Below are 21,805 nucleotides of genomic sequence, written 5' to 3'. Positions count from 1 at the left end.
AAAACACAGCAATTTCAGCAGCAGCAGCAGCAGAGAAAGTGGGTCGTCCATACTATTTCGTCTCCATCATCAGATCGTGTGTGTGTGTGTGTGTGTGTGTGTGTGTGTGTGTGTGTGTGTGTGTGTGTGTGTGTGTGTGTGTGTGTGTGTGTGTGTGTGTGTGTGTACGTGTGCAGAGTGAGCGCATGCACATGATGGGAGTGTATCTGTGTTTGTATGCGGTAAAAGGATGCACTCGTTTGGTCAGTGTGTGTGTGTGTGTGTGTGTGTGTGTGTGTTTCTGCATGGACGTAAAGCTCGTGCGCTTTCACCGTGCACGGGAGCTGCTGTTGTGTGAGAGGGTAGTTGAGGTTAACGTGTGGATAGTTCGTGCATGTGTGTGTGTGTGTGTGTGTGTGTGTAGGAGGGAGATGCGGGGGCTCGGAGGGGTTGAAAAATCAATGGCTGGGAGACCCGCTCCCCATCCCCGTTGCTGCGGCAATGCCGAGATTCCATCAATGAGCCGGTGGCTGCGTTGCCCCGGCAACGCTCGTGAACGAGAGCAGGTCGGTAACCGTGGAGACTCGGCGGAGAGAGGAATCGCCGGTCGCCATGGCGATGCCGTGAGCGGGGAGAGACCGGGCAGAGAGTGAAGAGTGAACCCCCGAGATCTTCCTCATCAGGGTTAAAAATGAACATCATCATCATCTTCATCATCATCACATCGGTGTCCCTCAGTAGAGACAGAGATGAAAGCACGCTCTGATTACCTCTCCTTTAAGGGCCTATAATTATTGATATTATAGCATATTATATTATTATATTATCACAATACATATGTCATTAATGCTATATCACCATTTTCTTTTAATAAGAAAAAAGGGAAATAAGGGAGATTTGAAAATGGGTGGAAAATATTCAGTATAAGTTTTCCAGGATTTATATCATTTGTACACTCCCAGACTGCTTTGCATGTTGGGAGAGGCCACATTTTTAGGCTTTTTTTTTTTTTTTTTTTTTTTTTGAACATGATGACCAAAAAGTTCAGCATTTATTCTATAAATGAATATATTACATGTTCATGTTTGTGTATATTTCATGGTACTTAGCAGTCAGTAGTGAGCTTTCCATGCAAATGTTTTGCAAATTTATATGAAAATTTCCAGAAATATCTGCAAAATAAAAATGAACGCTTGTTTCCATCCACTACCGTTATGCGACTATTGAGTTGAGATGTACAGTGGGAGGGCCGACAAGATGACCTAACTTAAAGAGCCATTCAAACTTAAAACGGTGAAAAAAAATGTAGAAAACTCTGTTTTCTGTCTCGTAAGCGGAGCAGAAGCTTCAGTGAACGCTCAGTCACGTGCATCATGTGCATCATGTGCATTATCAATTCGCTAAATCAGTTTCTGTTGCACCTTGTTGGATTTTTGCTTTTTATCGATACAACAGCTTTGTCACTTTTCCAGCCAAACTGAGTTGTTTCCTGTGAAGATGGAAGTTTATTTCGCCGAGCTGAAATTTAAATGCGTTACTGGACTTTCGTGAGTGCCGACAGTGGGAAGTATCTTAAAACGTGCATTCTCTCTACTGGCCAGCAGGGGGCTTATTTTCGGGTTTGCAAAAAGAAGTCTCATTGTATAGAAGTCTATGAGAAAATGACCCTACTTCTCTCTGGATTTGTTACCTCAGTAAACATGCATGTAACATTTTTGCAAGACCTCATAGTAACCGTTGAGGATCCGTTTCTTCACCTCATGACATCCTTCAAGACTTTTAATCCATTAAGACACGTCGCTTAAGTGAAACACAAGATGCAACACAAGAAAAGGTGATCACACTGTTAGCATATTATAAAGCACAGTTTAAACTGTGTGTGTGTGTGTGTGTGTGTGTGTGTGTGTGTGTGTGTGTGTGTGTGTGTGTGTGTGTGTGTGTGTGTGTGTGTGTGTGTGTCAGTTTGATTGTTAGGTGTTTCCCGGGAGTGAAAGCTTCTGTCACCGCTGTCCAAACACCTTTCTCCCTCCTGCAGATAAGACTCTCTTTCTCTCTGGAGTCTCTCTCTCTCTCTCTCTCTCTCTCTCTCTCTCTCTCTCTCTCTCTCTCTCTCTCTCTTCTCTCTCTTTGGGGGCTTCTCTCTCTCTCTCAGCAGTTGAATCTCACACTTTTGACACACAGGACTATCACTCTCTTTCAATCTGCTCACACTTTCTCTCACTCTCGTGTCTCTCAGAGGGGGATGTCTGCATTTCATCAGGGACGCTCATAAAGGAATGGTTTAGTACACCTAAGAACACACAAAAAAAATCTAAAATGTACAAAATGAAGTACATGTGCTTCTCTCATTATTTTATATCACAAATACTAATACAGAGGCTGTCTTTTGGATCGCATGCCAACACACAATCATGCTATGTATGACGTAAAATAGAAAATGAAGTGCGTTCATTTGAATTTTGTGTATGTGAGAAATGGATCTTTACTCCATAAGCAAGTATTGTGAGGATGAGACGTGAGCTTAATCCATCTACTTAACTGCCGCACAATCAGGCGGCAACCTACGGTTCTGAAGAGGGAAGCCAATACAGAAGCGTATTAAAACTGCATTCTCTCTCCTGTCCATCAGGGGGCGACTCCTCTGGTTGTATAGAAGTCTATGAGAAAATGACTCTACTTCTCTCTTGATTTATTCCCTCAGTAAACATTGTAAACATGAGTTTATGGTCTCAATCTCTAGTTTCAAGTCTTCTTCAATACAGCATGATGTTCATTTAGTAAATGATGCTCCATTTAGAGTCAAACAGACCATAAAGCAGGGGATGCTTTAGGGCGGGGCTTACTGTGATTGACAGGTAGCTGCTCTACGTCACTCCTCCTCATTCCAAATTTGGTCGCTTCCGTTTACCGCTAAAAGAAAAGATTTAAGATTATGATTTATTTTCTAGATAAATGCTTTCTTTTTGTCTCTTATCACCACTCTTATATAAGCATAGGCTATGAAAATATTAAATCAAATTTACAAACTAGAATAATAATAATACAACAACAATAAGTCAGTACATGTCCGCCTCTCTCTCTTGCCATCTCTCCTTCTCCGCTCCTCTCTGTTGTTTTTCTTCCCCTCCTTCCATTCAACTCCTTCACTCTCATGTTGTTGTTCAACTGTTTTTCCCATCTCCTAACCCTCCCCTCCCTCCCCCCTCCCTCCCCATCACAACCGGCAGCACAGTCGCCGCTCCCTCTACCGGCTGCCTCGCTGCACTGTGTGGGCAGGTTCAGCCGTTGCCAGGGGTGACTGCATCCTGGAGGGTTTTTTAGGTTGTCTGGCAGCAGCGGACGGTTGGCGTCTCGCGCTGTGAATACTGAAGCTCTGCACTATCCCCTCCAATAAGATGTGCGGGAGAGAAAAAGAAAAAGAAAAGAAGAAGAAGCGGTGAAACAGGACAAACATAAACAAAGAGAAAATGAATGACAGAGAGGGACAGAAAAATATTTACATTTTAGAGATCAAAACAGAACCTTTTGCTCTTTTGCTGCATCCGTCTGCTCAGCATGCATAAATCCAACTCACTCAGCCTACAAATGCATCTGACGCTTTAATGGTCCCAGTAGCAGTTTGAGCAGCAAATAGTGACAAGATACAGAAACTAAAAAATCATAAAACATATCAAAATAGAGAAAATTTGAAATGTTTTGAATAAGAAAAGGCATATGTTGCACAAAAAAAATATGAAGTGAAAATACTGTACATGTGTGTAGCTGGAAAAACCTAAAATGAAGATTAAACATTATTAAAAAAAAGTGACGAATGAAAATGTGTGAGAATTACATTACAAATAAAAGTCAATTTTTTTCAAATGCTCTCATTTACTCAGCGTCGGACTATAATCCATATGTGTGCTGTTGGATCTTTACTGGACCGGAGGCTGTTTGCTTTTTTTTTTTTTTTTTTTTTTTTTCTGCTGAGGTCCGGTGTTTTTTAGGGTCCGTAGCACAGCCTTCAGCCGAGGCAGTTAAAAATCCATTGAGGGAATGAGAGGTTTGGCTGCCTGTCCTGTGTCTGTTAATAAACGAGGTCTTACTGGAATTAGCAACTGACCTGGAGACAGATGGATGAGGAGGGGAAGAAGACAAAGGAGGATAGAAGAGAAAGAGGGACGGAGGGAGGAAGACATTTACCTCAAATCATTATCAAGTTCTTTTTTTTGTCGTTCTTCTTTTTCACATTGATTGAATCTTTTTCTTGGCTTTTTTCTATATTCCTGTAGCTGGTAGTGTTATACTGTATAGTGTTGCTTCTGTGGGCAGATCGTCTAAGACTTTTTGGCACAAAAGCTCTAAATATACACAGATTGCAACTGCAAATCTAACAAAGATCGGGCAAATCTCAGACCTGCATTCAACTTTTCTGAAATATTATGTTTTAATATGCAAATGAGGCATTATCTTATTAAATAGGTCCTTGTTTGTATACATGTCCAGAACAGGAATCTGAACACTAAATGAGCCATGTTAAAAACGAGTCAAAGGTTTTTACGTTTTCATCTCTTTGTATCTATTTTACTTACATTAAGACAATTAGTTTTTGATTTACAAGTGTAAATATGCAAATGAGGCATTATCTAATCAAGCTGCAGCTCGAGAATTTTGACAAAGTAATAAAATAAACACCTAAATGTATATTTTGGAGGTTTTCTTTCCACTACATACTGCATATCTGGCCATACGTTGTGCTCCTCCCCCTTCGTTCGCTCTCTCCTCTTCCTCGGTGCATCCCCTTCTCTACGCCCCCACACTCCTCCCTCCCTCCCCCTTGTGTTGGACAGACCCTTCCGCCCCCGCACAAGACAGAGCATGGAATCTTCCAGCCTGTTTCTGGCTGACTTTACACCAGAGCTTCACACGTACGCACACACACTAAAGACACATAAAACGGTGCTGTCAGAGCGGGAGGCGTGTCTCATGACATATACTGTTCCTGGATCACTGACTCAATCCTTCCTGTTGTAATTGGCAACTTCAACCTCAGTTATAACGTGCACTTTTATGTTAGATTTTAATTTGGATGATGTGACCACAAGGTGAACGCCCATCGAGCTGCAGAACCATGATTTATTTTTCAATTATAGCACAAATGTAAAGGTGGTAGTTGTTCACATATTGATAATTTGACAAAGATATCTCACCTCAAGGTCCACTTTCAATTTTGTTCTGGAGCTTTTGACAGAATTTCTTAATAACCGTCGTACTAAGTAGATTGAATTTTCTTATGGAAACTGCAGAAAGCTGGAAAGTTTGAAAGATAGCAAGTTGTATCATCAGCGAAATATTTGTCCAAATTCACTGATGGTGCTTTTGGATCTGTCTGGCTCAGTCGCTTCTCAGTGGATAGTGTTTTTATTTGTTTTATTTTTCTTCTTTATCACATGTACAACCTTTGTCACTTCTAACTTCTCTTGGTAGGTGTTTTTTTCAGGTGTGAATCTTGTAATGCAAACTTTTAGCAAGTCATTTTCATGTGATCGCATTCCTTTGTCGAACCATGCCAGTGTCGGTTTAGGCATTGTGCTCGGAACTGATTTGGAAAAACATAACCTGTCAAAGTGACGTTGTCCTCTGTTTTCCCTCCCTCCCTCTCTCGCTTTCTCCCTGCAGTATTTTGTCATCGGTGGGCTCTCAGCTTGACCTGAGGACACTACGAGCCGTCAGAGTGCTACGACCTCTGAAACTGGTGTCTGGGATTCCCAGTAAGTGTTTCTTTGTGTGCACAGTGCCGTTTTCACTCATAAATTTGACAAATCAATGCATGTATTTACTAAAACCAGGTGACAGTGCTCACCTTAGTTCTTGCTTTGCAGAAACATACACATAACAAAATACAGTGTACACTTTGTCTCTCAATGCTTCAACGAAATGGCGCAAAATAAATGACCCCAAATCAGTTCACTATAACATACTTTCTTGGCAGCGCTACGTCATATATTCAGACGCGTCGTTGATCCTCCTCTGATTGTGTTCTCCAGGCCTGCAGGTGGTGCTCAAGTCCATTATGAAGGCTATGATCCCCCTGCTGCAGATTGGCCTGCTGTTGTTCGTGGCCATCCTCATGTTCGCCATCATCGGCCTGGAGTTCTACATGGGAAAGTTCCACACTACCTGCTTCGACAAAGTCACGCGTAAGTGAAAAAAGAAATGAACGGCCTCACAGAAGTATAAACAAGAAGGGTGTAAATAATCAAAAGAATGAAGTATAAATGAAATTTAGCTGCTTTTTTGACACTGAGATACAGAGTAATTATCAATGTTATAAATTATACTTGTGTTTATTGAGAAAGGTCTGTCAGTTTGTCCACACCACCAGCTCCTTGGATTGGTAAAAAACATTTGGTTAGAAATTAGCTTTCTGATCCAAACTGAGTTCATTGCAATGGTGGATCTTTTTATTTTATTTTTATTATTATCAGACGAGGTAGTGGACCCGATGCCGTGCGGGACAGTGTTGCCGTCGAGGTTGTGTCCCAACGGCACAGTGTGTGAAGGTCGCTGGATTGGACCCAACTACGGCATCACCCAGTTCGACAACATCCTGTTCGCCGTGCTCACCGTCTTCCAGTGCATCACCATGGAGGGATGGACGGACATGCTCTACTACGTGAGTTAGCTTTTAGTGACATGGAGTTTGGTTCACAGGATCAACATCAAGGAGAACAGTGTTTTAGGAGGAAGCACTAGGCTAACCAGGTAGTTTAATGGAACATGGAATTACAACTATTACCAGAAAAGCAGTGTGTTAAACAGGCTCAATACAGCATGAGGTTTATTTAGTAAATTATGATCCATTTAGAGTCAAATAGACCATAAAGAAGAGTATGATTTAGGGCGGGCCTACCTTGTGATTGACAGGTCGTTACCCCGGCGTTGTCCTGCATTTTGGCTTAAACTTTAACTCTTTCACACTTCATTTCATTTAATTGTGACATTTTGTTCTCATAAAACAAATATTATTCAGCTCCGCCATCTTGTGTCCCTTCTGGTTGCTTTAAACCAAGATGGCGACGGCCCAAAAAGCCAAGATAGCGACCAAAAACCAAAATGCCAAAACTGGAGGCTCCATAACCGTTGGGCGATGTCATGGTGTCTGTCTCCACTTCTTGTATCGACCAACAGCTTGGGTCCATGTTAACTTCCTGTCATCTTGTGTCATTCACACACACTGAACCAGGAAATAAACGAGGACAAGTTTGTCTATGCAGTCAATGAATGAAACAAATGAGAAGGCTGTTTTTTTGCAGTGTTACTGATGGTCTGCCATAAGAAAAACATAAATCCGGTCCCCTCTTTTCCAACATTTGAACATGTATCAAGTCACCGTATCGATTGCTCTTTGTGATCTCTGTGATGTGCGTTGGCTTTGTGCCGTATCCTTTTTAGCACCCTGAAGGAGTGGCGTGGGCGGAGGGGTGTGGAGCGTTGGTGATTGGCTTGTATTTCATTCGGCCAAATGAGGCACAAAGTAGTTTGAGATTTGATTCAAAACACCATTTATTTGTCTAAAAGCCATTTTCCATCCCACTCTCTCTTCGTCATTCTCCGACTTCCTTTTATCCGTCTTCTCATCTGTCCTTTTCCCTGCCGTCAGAGTCGCTCGCTCCCTCCCTCTCCGCCTCCTTCTCTTCCACTCTCTATTCTGGTCCGTCTCGCTCTATATTTAACATCTTTTTTTTTTTTTTTTTTTTTCCTGATGGATGGAGGCCGACTTCCACACTCACGCGGGCAGTCAGGAGGAAACCAATGAAAGTTTAATAGAGAACGGGGCTGCTTGCACTAGATGTACCGTGCAGAATAAAAAACACACGCATACGAGCGCTCCAGCGGCAGATGATAATCAGCTGATGGTTCCATTTAGGCTTTACACGGGGAACAGAGACACAATATTCTCCGGTAACCTGATTCTCTCTGTCAGCTTGTATGTTGGGGGGGGAAAAAAGGAAGCGGCAAAGTCAATGTCAGTGAATTGTGTCGGCGTTGACGTTGTTCACCAGACACGTCAGCCCGATCAATGTTTGTAAAAGCAGGAGACGCTGTAACGCAACACCACGCATGGTGTTGTGTCTGTATGTTGTCTGTCTGCACGCAAATGTTACGTCTCTGCAGCCGGGTCAGGTTTCAGGATATGAATCCTAATACACACAACTCAGCTCTGTCAGTCTGTCAATGTATCTTCAGTTAATTCACTTTTATTAACCAAGTAGTTTGATTTGGATTTCATAAACAAACCAAATTACTAATAAATCAGTCACTATGAAATCATAGTTCATGAAACACAGACAAACTAGCTAAAACTGTAACACAACAGTGAGCGACTCTTAAAAGTTACTCATTGGAGTTCTTGACCACTAGTAGCGATATGAAGCAATGTTTTAAGTTATAGGCAGCAAGATCTGATCAAAACACGTCAGCCCAATCTCAACTTAAAAATCGCCCCAATTCAGTAAAGACTCATCAAATCATAACCTTACATGTTTAAAACCCTCGCGGCAACCACCAGTTCTGCCGTATAAAGATACCTGAGCCAAATACGGTGTCTCTACGTCACTCCTCCGCATTCCAAATATGGTAACTTCTGTTTATTGGTTGTGAAAACACAACAAAGCGACGGCGTAATCAACGAACTAGAGGCTTCAAAACAGCAGTGGGGGACATCAAGAGGACTGTGTCCACTTCTTATATACAGTCTATGGTAAAACCAACAATATAAGCATACAAAGTATCATATCTGCATCAAATAACTAAAGATTAAATGTTAGATAACAGGGAGTCAATTAGATACATTTTCAATCACAATGATAGTGATGATATCAAGGAAAGTAGGTCCTCCATTATCCCTGACGATGATTGAATACAACTCATGTCAATCAGTAATATGAGTGATTGGATACAACAAATATTATATTATTTTACTGTTTACTTCCAATAAGAACCTTTTTGTCAACAAAGTCGGCTTAGAATAAGACTGCTAGCCAGCAAACATGGATGTCAATTATGCACAATTTGAAATATTACAAATTGCGCTTCTCTGAACTTCAGGATTCATGAATATGTTTCAAGGAGAAACATGTACGTTTTGTTTGTTTACCGGAAAACTTTACAGGGCAACTTTAACTTATTTTTGCTAAATAAATTAAACAATTGTTGTAAAGTGCGCAGTACCAGTTTGTGCTGGGAATATTTAGAGCTAAATCAAACCAAGACTATATAACACTGAATAGTTTCATCAGTTTCTACTGAAGATAAAACACAGATAAAAGTCTTTGCACAAAAAGAGCAAAGGAGCATCAAAAGTGAGACATTTCTTAGCTTTCAGGTCGTCTTCAGTCTTGATGAACGTTCACATTTTAATATATTATATGAGTAATAATAGTCTGTCTCTGTGTTTTATCCTGCAGAGTAACAACGTTGAGGGCAGCGCCTGGAACTGGATGTACTACATCCCCCTCATCATCATCGGCTCCTTCTTCATGCTCAACCTGGTGCTGGGTGTGCTCTCAGGGTACGCTCCTCGATAGAATACTTTATACTTCCATTTGCTTTTGTACGGTCTATATTTTTCTGTTTTGTTTGATCAAAATGAGACCAAATAACATAAAAAAAAATCTGATTGCGCCCGCAGTGAATTTGCCAAAGAGAGAGAGCGAGTGGAGAACAGGAGCGAGTTCCTCAAGCTGAGGCGACAGCAGCAGATTGAGAGAGAGCTCAACGGATACCTGGAGTGGATCTGCAAAGCTGGTCGGTGCACAAACACACTCTCACGCACACACACACACACACACACACACACGCGCTGCTCGTTCCCATGTATACACATACTCTATGCGGAAAAAAACCAACTAGTACAGTCTACTAAGATCTGATTTATTTTTGTCCAGAAGAGGTGATCCTGGCGGAGGAGGACGGCACAGTGAACTTTGATGGTAATTCATTTTCTCTCTTATTTTAAATACTATGTGTGTGTGTGAACTGTAAGTGACAGTGAAAAGTGTGGTAAGCAAAAGACAGAGTATATAGACAGAGCTACATAGAGACTAGAGATTTAGAGAAAAGCAGGCATTCACAGTAGCCGTGTTCACATGTGCATGTCTCTATGCATAGTTTGAAGTATTGAAGTAGAAAGGCTGGATGAAAACGGCAAAATCAGAACAGAATCACAATTGTGCAAAAAAATGAATAAATGTGTGAATGTTTTGCACATGACCAATGCAAGTGGCAGTTGGATGGGTAACACAGAAACATTTGAGAGATATCTAAATAAACAGAGGACTCAATCTCTTTTTTATTTTTCTCATTGCTAGGTACGAGGCGAAGGCCAACCATCAAAACCAAAAACAACAAGACGGAGCTGCTGAACCCAGAGGAAGGGGAGGACAACATGGGCGACGCAGTAGGTGAGGAAAACAGAGGGATGAAGACGTGTGAGGATAAAAAAAACCCTCTTTAGAAAGTTTCTGTTCTTTTCCAGACAAACTTCAGCCCTTTGGTTTGTTTGTAGGACATTTGCATCGGGCTGATAAAAGAGTCGGCAAAAAAAGATGATCCTAATATCTTCTAAACTATGGAAGTGGGTAAAAAAAACCAAAACTATATCAGTCAAACTTCATCCCTCCTTCCTCCCCCACAGGTTTCGCCCGCTCCAGCATAAAGAATGGGAAAGACGGCTCTAACTACAATAAGAGGGAGCGACGGCTGCGATTCTTCATCCGCAAGATCGTGAAGACTCAGGCTTTCTATTGGACGGTGCTCTGCCTGGTCGGCCTCAACACCATGTGTGTCGCCGCGGTGCATTACAACCAGCCTGAGCTGCTCTCCGACTTCCTCTGTGAGTGGATACACACATGAAACACTCAATACACTAATATATATTCAAATATATATTGTTTTTTATTGGCTTTCCATTAAACCCACCATACATTTGTTTGCGGCATATATTGGAAATGAAAGTGTTTCCATGCTAACGACAGCTGCATTATTCAAATTATTTCAGTAGCTTTCAAAACCAATCGCTACCCCAACCCTCCCCATTGTCCTCCTAACTCCAAATGTTCACAGGAACATCTGGTTGTCTGGTTTGTCCAGTAAGAAATAATTAGTAAGATAATAATAATTTGGAAGAAATCAAGAAAATAAAAGTAAAAATAAAAAAGTAAAACATTTAAATAAAAGTAAAAAAATTAAAGTAAATTTTTTTAAATTTTTTTTTAAAAATTAAAAATTCATTTTACGTTTTTTTTATATTTTTATTAAAAAGAAAAAAATGAAAAACATAAAAAAGAAAAATAGAAAAGAAAAAAGAAAGAGAAATAAATAAATATACATATTAAATAATAAAAATGAAATAAAAATAAATAAAATAAAATAAAAACATTTAAAAGTTTCCTGTAAATTAAAAAAAAAAACATAATTTAAAAAAATAATAATAAATGAACAAAACATTTTTTTTTTTTTTTTTTTTAGGAAAGAAGAATAAATAAATATATATATATATATATATATATATATATATATATATATATATATATATATTTTAAAAATAAATAAAAAGAAGGAAATAATTAAAACATTTTTAAAAAATGTATTAAAGAAATATATATGTAACTGGTTGTCTGGTTTGTCCAGTAAGAAATAATTAGTAAGATAATAATAATTTGTAAGAAATCAAGAAAATAAAAGCAAAAAAAAAAGGAAAACATTTAAACATTTAAATTAAAGTAAAAATGTAAGTAATGATTAAATTAAAATTAAAAGAATTAAAGAAAGAAAAACTAAAGAAAGAAAACTAAAATAGAAAAGAAATAAGAGAAAATATATATATCAAATAATAAAAAAACAATTTTATGTTTGCTGTAAATTAAAAAAATATATTTTATTAATAAATGAACAAATTCAAACATTTTACATTTTTAATTTTTTTAAAAATATTTAAAAAAGACAAAAAAAGGAAAAAGGAAAGAAAAATAGAAAAAATATAAGAGAAAATATATATATTAAATAATTTTAAAAAAAAGTTTGCTGTAAATTAAAGAAATATATATTTTAAAAATGTATAAATGTTTCAAATAAAAAAATTAAATATTTGAAAAAGAAAAAAAGTAAAAAAAAAAAAAAAAAAAAGGTAAGAAAAATAGAAAAAATATGTAAAAAAATAAAATAAAAATACATTGAAATTTTTTTGTCTGGTTCTTCCAGTAAGAAATAATTAGTAAGCTAATAATAATTTGTAAGAAATCAAGAAAATAAAAGTAAAAATAAAAAGTAAAACATTTAAACATTTAAATTAAAGTAAAAATGTAAGTAAAAATTAAATTAAAATTTAAAAAATGTAAAAAAGAAAACAAAATTAGAAAAGAAATAAGGGAAAATATATAAATCAAATAATAAAATATATTTTTTTTTTTTCAAATTAAGTTTGCTGTAAATCTTTTTTTATTAATAAATGAACAAATTCAAACATTTTACATATAAAAAAATAAGAGAAAATATATATATATTAATTAATGAAAAAAAAGTTTGCTGTAAATTAAAAAATTTAAATATATATTATTTTTTTTTATAAATGAACAAATTCAAACATTTTACATGTTTAATTTTTTTGAAGAAGAAAATTTAAAATTTTAAAATTTTAAAAAGAAAAAAGAAAAAAAAGGAATGAAAAATAGAAAAAATATGTAAAAGTAAAAAAATATATTAAAACATTTTTTAAATGTTTCAAAGAAAATAAATAAATATGTGAAAAATAAAAAAAGTTAAAAAAAAAAAAGTTAAGAAAAATAGACAAAATATGTAAAAATAAAAAATAAAAATATTTAAATTTTTTTGTCTGGTTTTTCCATAAAAATTATTAGTAAGATAAAATAATTTGTAAAAAAATATTTTTTTTTTTATAAAAATCTAAAACATAAAAAATAAAAAAATGAACAAATTAAAAAAAAATTGAAATAAAGAAAATACAAAAAATTAAATTAAAAAATAAAATAGAAAATTAAAATATATAAATATAATAAAATATTAAAAAAATAATTTTAATTAGAAATAAAAATTGTAAATTTATTATAGAACAAATAAAATAACAATTGTAATCATAAAGAAGAATGCGGCAAGCCTCTAAATTTGGTGCCAAAGAACATTTTTGCAAATGAACGCAGCTTTCCTTAACTGTGACTTTATACTGTGTTCTAACTGAATGCATTGCATTGTTTTCTACTGGAATGTCTTAACAAGCTGCGAGCAGCCCGGTTTGCGATTTTGATAGAAAATGTTTTTGCAGCGACGACCGTAGCCAAAGATGGTGACGACATAATCGCTGAACTCAACTTCAAAACGTCAAGATGACTACGTAGTTCACAGTTTATCTTTTAAAACCTGGCGGCCACAGTGGGCCTCCTACAGGGGATATTTGGAGGCAACAGAGTAACCATTTGTGGGACGTGACATCCTCTTTTTAGTGCTGACTTCAGGACAGTTTGGTCTCCAAACCATGGTCTACATATATGTATCTCTCAGAACACCACTGCTGTCCACACACACTCCTCGTCCCAAACCTGAATCATCTTTTTACACTTCAGAAATCCTCCGTTTCCTCCTCCACATGCAAACAACGCATTTACAATGTGAGCTCCTTTAAATAGCAGAACCGTTGTGTTCTATTTCATCTAGTCCATCATCACCTCGTTTTACATCTACCTCCTGTTCTTTTTTACTAATACAGGATGTACTAAATACAAAGTTATTTCATTATACACTTACGGTTTCAAGTATGACACACAAGTATTCTGCTTTTTGCACCGTTGTCTTTTACTGTCCTGGAAGTAAAATCCAAAATATCCAGCGTGAGCTTTGTAGCAGAAAATAGTTTTTTTTGAATAACTGTCAAAATAAATATGAACATAAAGACTACTCACCCGTATCAATTATATATTTTACATTCTGCTTTTCTGCAGTTCTAGATTCTGCTCACATGACACACACACACACACACACACACACACACACACACACACACACACACACACACACACACACACACACACACACACACACACACACACACTCTGGCTGGTGTCCAGTGTCATTAGCATATGAAGCTGCTGATGGAGTTCATCCATCAGCAGACTGTCATACACCGCTGGACTCGGCCACTATTGACTTCCACTCATCTAACTCTCTAACTTTCTCTCCCTTCCTCCTCTTTTGTTCTCCCTCCCCCTCCTCTCCTCCACCACTTTCTCTGTCTTTTTAACGGACTTCTCCACCTCCCTCCCTTTTTATTTCAATCCACTCTTAATCTCTCTGTGACCTCACCCTCTTTCATTTTCACCTTCCTCTGTCCCCCGTTTAACTCCCTGACTCCCTCTCCTCATTCCTGCTGCTCTCCTTTCCTCCCCTCGTCATCCTCCCTCCCTCCTGTCCTTACTTTCTCCTTCTGTCCTCCTTACTTTCTCTATTTCTCCTCCCTCCCTCCTGTCCTACTTGCTTTCTCCTACCTTCCTCCTTTTCCTTTCTCTTTCTTCTTACTCCCTCCTTTCCTTCTCTCTTTATATTTCCATCCATTCTTCTATCTTTCTCCTCCCCAATCTCTTTTTGTCATTCCTCCCTCCCTTTCTCCTTCTCACCTTTCATTATCTCTAACTCCTGCCTCCTCCCTCTCTCTTTCTCCTTTCTCCTTCCTCCTTTCATTCCATTTCTCTTTGTTCTTCTTCCCTCCTTTTCTCGCTCTCTTTCTCCTTTATTACTCCCTCATTTTCATTGTCTTCCTCCTTCCTTCCTCCCTCCTTTCCTGCTCTCTTAATCATTCCATCATTCATTTTTCTCTTTCTCCTCCCACACACCTTTCCTTCTCCCTTTCTCCTTCCTCCCTCCTTTCCGTTTCTCTCTCTCTTCTTCCTCCTTCGTTCCCTTTATCTTTGTTCTTCCTCCCTCCTTTCTCACTCTCTTCCTCCTTCCTTACTCCTTCTTTCCCTCTCTCTCTCCTTCCTCCTTTCTTTCCATTTCTCTTTGTTCTTCTTCCCTCCTTTTCTCGCTCTCTTTCTCCTTTATTACTCCCTCATTTTCATTCTCTTCCTCCTTCCTTCCTCCTCCCACACACCTTTCCTTCTCCCTTTCTCCTTCCTCCCTCCTTTCCTTCTTCCTTTCTCCTTCTCCCCTTTTATTCTCTCTTTCTCCCCCCCCCTCCAGTCTATGCAGAGTTTATCTTCCTCGGCTTGTTCATGTCTGAGATGCTGATCAAGATGTATGGTCTGGGCATCCAGCCCTACCTCCACTCCTCATTCAACTGCTTCGACTGTGTGGTGAGCGCACACACACACACACACACACACACACACACACACACACACACACACACACACACACACACACACACACACACACACACACACACACACACACACACACACACATTAACTGGGTGTAAAAACAAATCCAACACTCCATTTAATCAGCTGATTTTTCTCACGTTGCTCTGCGACAAATGAACAATGAGCAGATTCAGCGCTGCGTTTGTCGCCAATAATAAGTGCAATAACTGCACGTTAAGTTCTCCTGCTGACATCGTTTTCTTCATATTACATGCAGATATATACATACACGGCAAAGTGATGATCTGAATGTTTCGGTCTCAGCTAAAAGGTGTTTCTTTGTTTTTTTTGGGTTGACTTTAATGGCGATTCATCAAACATTAACAAACAAGAGATCAGAGATGATTTAAAGTGTATATTAACTTAGAGATGCATGAAGAGCCGTCAGATCAGCAGAGAATTGAAGTGCCTGTGAATAGAGTTGGATTTAGAAAAGCTGGATGTATATAAGATCTGTTTGCAAGTTGGTAAAATGTATAAAGAGTTTATAAGCTTGTAGTCTAATAAACCAATTGTCAAATAAAAAAACTCTTTTACATTTCAGAGAGCCAGTGTACAGAATATTTGTATATATGTGTTTTAGCTCCTTTATGTCTCCTTTATAGTGTTATTTATGTATAATGTTTGTAGCTTCACATTTTTTAAAGTTAAACTTACATAGATTAATTTAAGGGATTCAAAAAGACAACAGTTTTATGACTTAATACTTTTCCGATGTCATGAAATCCGATCATTACACAAACTTTCCCCAGAAAAAACGTCCTAGTTTTGATTTAGAAAGCAGAGTTACTTTAGAAATCACATCAGCAGGGAAACAAGCAAACACTGTGTGACCAACCAGCTGTTTTAAGACATTACATTTTTGCATAAAAACAACTTAGTGGGTATTTAGAAAATTTCCAAAAATCTAGAGTTTTTACTTCTTCGCTGAGGGGGAAAACTTGATGAATCAATTAAAGTTAAATGCCACAAAGTGAAGACGTACGTGAAGAGTGTGACTTTTATTTAACAATTGAATTCTCGTATCTTATTGTCCCCTCTTCCTCTGTAATGGTTTAATGATTTTCCGACCGGATGAATTGGCGCCACCTCCTGTTCATCTCAGTCAACCAACTCCTAATGGATAGAAACTATCATCCGTTGGCATTTTCCGTTCAATTTACTCGTGAATTTGGTTAAAACGTAATATATAAATTTTACTTAAAAAATAATACAAATTAAAATAAATACATTTTAAATTAAATATATATATATATATATACATAAAAATTTTTTTTTTATTATTTTTATTTTATTCTAAAAAAGCAAAATATCAAAAATCCATCAATGACAGCCACATGGTTTCACTTTCACAGCAGAAACTAATCTGGCATTTGCTGGGGATCATTTTTCTAATATATAGGAAAATAACTGTATTTATCAGTGTTCATTATTAATATAAAGTCAGACTCTGTTCGCTACAAACACCCTGAATGAGCTCAACAGGACATCACAGTCTGACATGTGTGTGTGTGTGTGTGTGTGTGTGTGTGTGTGTGTGTGTGTGTGTGTGTGTGTGTGTGTGTGTGTGTGTGTGTGTGCTGTTCAGGTCATTGTGGGCAGCATCTTCGAGGTGGTGTGGGCCACCATCAAACCAGGAACCTCCTTTGGGATCAGCGTGTTACGAGCTCTGAGACTGCTCCGCATCTTCAAAGTCACCAAGTAAGCCTCTCTCTCTCTCTCTCTCTCTCTCTCTCTCTCTCTCTCTCTCTCTCTCTCTCTCTCTCTCTGTCTATACATGCACATCTATGAGCATGCACATATGAGACAATGTCAATATCGAGGGTCGCAGCGACGAACTGAGGTTTTGTTTCTGACATGAAAGAGATTTGCTTGTTTTCATTTATGTATTTTTGCCCTTTGACACTTCTTTGACGAAGTTTTGATTGGACTAGGCTCACGCACATTGTTCTGATTGTTTGTGGGTAACTCCCCTGTTCTGACCAGGCTTTACTCTATATAATAATACTAGATACAGTAGGGGAGATATAAGGGGGGATGAGGGGAACTACATTCGTTCAAGGGCTTTTTGTTCCTGTTTGAATCCGAACCGGTGATGTCAGCTGGCCGGCTGTTGCTCGGGGAGTTCCCTACGTTTGCTACAAGCCCTCTTTGTTGTTGTTTTTGTGAATAATGAATAAAGGTTTCTGGTTCTGCATTGGCTCATGTGATTGACCAACAATCACATGTGGTTCCTCCTGTGTAGGAGAGTATCTACTATGAATTAGGGGCTAAAAGAGTCCCTCAAAACGCCGTTCTGGGAAACAATCATCCCTAGTTCCTGCAGTGGAGACTCAATAAAAAGGGAAAGGTCTATTGATCTTTTATCACGATGAGGTTTGTGTATGTTGGAATCAGTGGCACTGACCTTACGTCTGGAATATCAGCAGCCTAACTGTGTGTTGATGAATCCACGGAGCTCTCCGTGGTGCTGAAGTAGAGGACGGGTTCATCTTGGATCTATAATATTCTCTAAACTATATAGCTGAGAAAAAGAGTCGTTCGTGGGCTGGTTCACTAGTCAAAGGTGGACGAAACCAAAAAAATAACAACTATTTTCAAAAATCAACGTAACGCCTACTGAATATAGAATCATAGAAAAGTAAAAACATCTGGTATCCCCTCAATATTTTTGATTTGACGATTTCAGTTAGTATTTCAGTACAATTTGCTTAATTAAAATATATGTTTTTATTTCTGTTTAATACATTCACAGTAAATCGTTGTCGGTTTAAATTTACAACCTCTTCTTCTTCATCAATTTTAAATGTTCACGCCTTCTTTCCTGTCCTCTTCTTTTATTTCCTTTTCTACCTGTTCCACTTCTTTGTGTTTCCTTCATCTCCTTCTTCCTCCTTACCTTTTGCTCTTCCCTCATTAATCTCCTCCTCCTCCTCCTCCTCCTCCTCCTCCTCCTCCTCCTCCTCCTCAGGTACTGGGCTCCTCTTCGAAACCTGGTGGTTTCTCTGCTGAACTCCATGAAGTCCATCGTCAGCTTGCTGTTCCTCCTCTTCCTCTTCATCGTGGTCTTCGCCCTGTTGGGGATGCAGCTGTTTGGAGGACAGTCAGTATCAACACTAAATTCATCTGAATAACTTTGTTTATGTCGTTTATTGTTTATGTGATTGGCAACCCACTTATTTTTCTTTCCTCTTCTTCTCAGATTCAACTTTGACGATGGGACGCCTTCGACTAACTTTGACACTTTTGCAGCAGCGATCATGACGGTGTTTCAGGTATACGAGAGAAAAAAGATTTCATATATTTGTTATGTTTTCTCCTATAATTTACTACTATAAACCCTTTGATTAACATAATAAAATACAATTAAATAAAATGTAATTTAATTGAATACAGTTAAATTTAATTCAATTTAATTTAATTAAATACAGTTAAATTTAATTTAATTAAATTTAATTAAACCTGTTATGACATTATTTTACATATATAGGATCATTCAATACCAGGAACAATAGTTACATTTAAAAACTTCTGAACTATCCTGTAAAATCATACTTATACTTCAACATAAATGAACATTAAACATAATATCAAATAGTATCATTAGCTCGGGTTTTATGTTATGTGTATAAAAGTTGAAATTATTCATCTGAATAAATTCTACCATGTTGTTGAAAGTTCCACTGAGTTACTGTATTCTCCAAACACAATTGTAAGTGACACACACACACACACACACACACACACACACACACACACACACACACACACACACACACACACACACACACACACACACACACACACTTGTGTACATTTAGCGGACGGCTGAAGCTCTTTTCATTTAACTATAGTGAAGTTTAACGATGCTCATTGTTGTCGTGTCATCTGTTTGTCAGATGACTTGTTCAGTCTCCATGTTTTCTGTGTTCTCTTTTCTGTCGCTTTATTGTCCATGAGTGACTCAGAGGTGTGTGTGTGTGTGTGTGTGTGTGTGTGTGTGTGTGTGTGTGTGTGTGTGTGTGTGTGTGTGTGTGTGTGTGTGTGTGTGTGTGTGTGTGTGTGTGTGTGTGTGTGTGTGTGTGTGTGGATGATCATGCATTGGTCTGTGATAATTGAAAAAGTGTTCTCAAATCAGTTTTATATATAAATATTTTTTAACCTTTATTTCAATGTTTTTTTCACATGAATGTTTTACATCAGGTAGTGTGATGTTTGTTAATTTAGTTTTTTATCTGATTCTCATATCAGACTTATTTAGAAAAAAATAAATGAAAGGGTTTTATTAGATCTAATTGATTTTCGAACTATCGGCCAATGCGATCTCTTAAATGGTGTTTGAACCTCTTGCCCACTGCTGAAAGCCCTTGAAGTCGCAGTCTAACAAACTCTGTGTCTGTGGCCACATAATAATAATAATAATTATAAAAAGATAATAAATGTATTAATCACGAAATGAAATTCTTGTGCCAGAGTTTCTATAAATATTACAACAGCAGAATAGTAAATTATAGAAGTAATATAATTGAAAAATAAATAGAATAACAATTATTAAGTGTAAAAGAAATATTATTGACACTGTTGCAAAAAAGAATACAAAAGCTATAAGAGTAAGGTAAATAAATAAAGTAAAAAAATTCAAATAAAATAGAAAAATATTCCTATTTCTGTTGCTTCCTGTATTTTATTTCACCACTCCTCTTTACACTCATTTATAAATAAAAAAGAATAGTAAGATTATCTCTGGTTCTCTGTGCAGGTCCTGACCGGAGAGGACTGGAACATGGTGATGTACGACGGCATCGAGTCCCAGGGAGGAGTGAACGACAAAGGGATGGTGTTCTCCATCTTCTTCATCGTCCTCACACTCTTCGGCAACTGTATCCTTCACACACGCTCACACACACACACACACAATATGCATGTGTGTTAATGCATTAAACAAAAAGACAATGATGATGTCATGTAATTGATGTCTTTCCTTTAATCCTGTCCATTCATCTGAAACTCTCTTTCCTCTCCTCCGTGTCGTGCATCAATATTTCTCCTTGACTCCCGCCACTACAGACACTCTGCTTAACGTCTTCTTGGCCATCGCCGTCGACAACCTGGCCAACGCCCAGGAGCTCACCAAGGTACGGGATCAAACCCAGAAAGACATTCATTCTACAGCTCAATAGAAGTGAAAAATGGTGAAGATATCCTGTGAATCATTTAGGAACAAACCATTTCTTTTGACCTGTTATCTTAGACCCTAGATTATCTGTAATATATCTAACTAATTAACTTAATAACAAGAAATTAGATTATGATTATGTCCTGAAACTGTGTCAAAATAGTTCTACTTGATATCAATTGTCTTTCGTTCTCTGTAGCTGTTTTTGTTCTCTTTGATATATGTATTAGTTTAGTACGTTACATACGTACTAAACTACGTTTGAAAATAAATTTAAAAATCAAAAATAAGTAATAACTTATGAAATAGTGACAAACAAAAGCAGGTTTATACTGACAGAAAAGAAAAAGCTGAAGCCTTATCTTATTACACTAAGCCTTTTTTCATTCATTATTTTTTTCACTTCTCATTTAATGCATAGACTGGTAAAAAAAATCTAAATAAAATATTTGTATATCATAAAGGGGAGAGCGATTACTTGAACAAAAAAATAAAAATAATTTGATCTCTGAACAGATTCAGATTTCTGCTAACAATTCATATATATATATATATATATATATATATATTTATTTTTTTAAACTAATCTTTATAAATGTACAAGGTGTGCATTTCCCCAAAATGTTGCCTCCCATGTCGGTCTTGACACCTTTTATGGGCAAAAAAATATATAATTTAAATAAATAAAAAAGTATCAGGCTGCATTTCATCACCTTTTATTTCAAATATTACTTGCTCACAGATTTCTTTGAGAAAACAAAAACTTTTGTTTTTAATAATCGTATTTTCATAAATCACTTGGAAATGGAATTTGGCAAAATAAACGGTGTTCTGGCTGCAACTCGAGTAAATTCACATTCATTCACAGCATTAAGTTGTTCAATGAGGAAAAGTGTTTGTCTTGTTTTTGTGCAACGCAGGGAGCTATGAACAGCTAACACTAGAATCGATTGATACGCCAGGAAATAAGTTAAATTATTTTGTTATTGGCATAATTCAATAAAATAGGTCAGAGAAAAAAAATTAAAAAGAGCCAAACATTTACTTGCACGCTGTAAACTTCAAAAACTTTGGATAAAATGTTAGTTTTAGGCAGAAAATGTTTCCTCTTTGAGGTTGAAAGAAAACGAGGTGTGGCTGAGTATGAGTATGGTGACTGACATAGACGTAGTTGCTTTCTAACTTGCTTAAAAGGACACCGTTCCAACTGTCATATATGTTTTAATCATATGATATAAAG

General features: G+C 37.2%; 1 protein-coding gene across 1 annotated transcript in view; it reads left to right on the top strand.

The window, feature by feature from the left end:
• Positions 1-21,805, top strand: part of cacna1ab (calcium channel, voltage-dependent, P/Q type, alpha 1A subunit, b) — a 163,189-nt gene that overhangs the window by 76,439 nt on the left and 64,945 nt on the right. The window contains 14 exon segments of the mRNA XM_054605334.1: positions 5,638-5,729; positions 6,006-6,158; positions 6,447-6,634; positions 9,429-9,532; positions 9,653-9,768; positions 9,909-9,953; positions 10,332-10,424; positions 10,658-10,855; positions 15,208-15,320; positions 16,978-17,090; positions 18,361-18,492; positions 18,592-18,664; positions 20,149-20,269; positions 20,457-20,524. Of these exon segments, the coding sequence (XP_054461309.1) occupies positions 5,638-5,729; positions 6,006-6,158; positions 6,447-6,634; positions 9,429-9,532; positions 9,653-9,768; positions 9,909-9,953; positions 10,332-10,424; positions 10,658-10,855; positions 15,208-15,320; positions 16,978-17,090; positions 18,361-18,492; positions 18,592-18,664; positions 20,149-20,269; positions 20,457-20,524 (1,609 nt within the window).

Source organism: Anoplopoma fimbria, chromosome 9 (genome assembly GCF_027596085.1).
Source record: "Anoplopoma fimbria isolate UVic2021 breed Golden Eagle Sablefish chromosome 9, Afim_UVic_2022, whole genome shotgun sequence".
Classification (NCBI taxonomy): domain Eukaryota; kingdom Metazoa; phylum Chordata; class Actinopteri; order Perciformes; family Anoplopomatidae; genus Anoplopoma; species Anoplopoma fimbria.
This window is presented reverse-complemented; position numbering and strand designations above follow the sequence as displayed.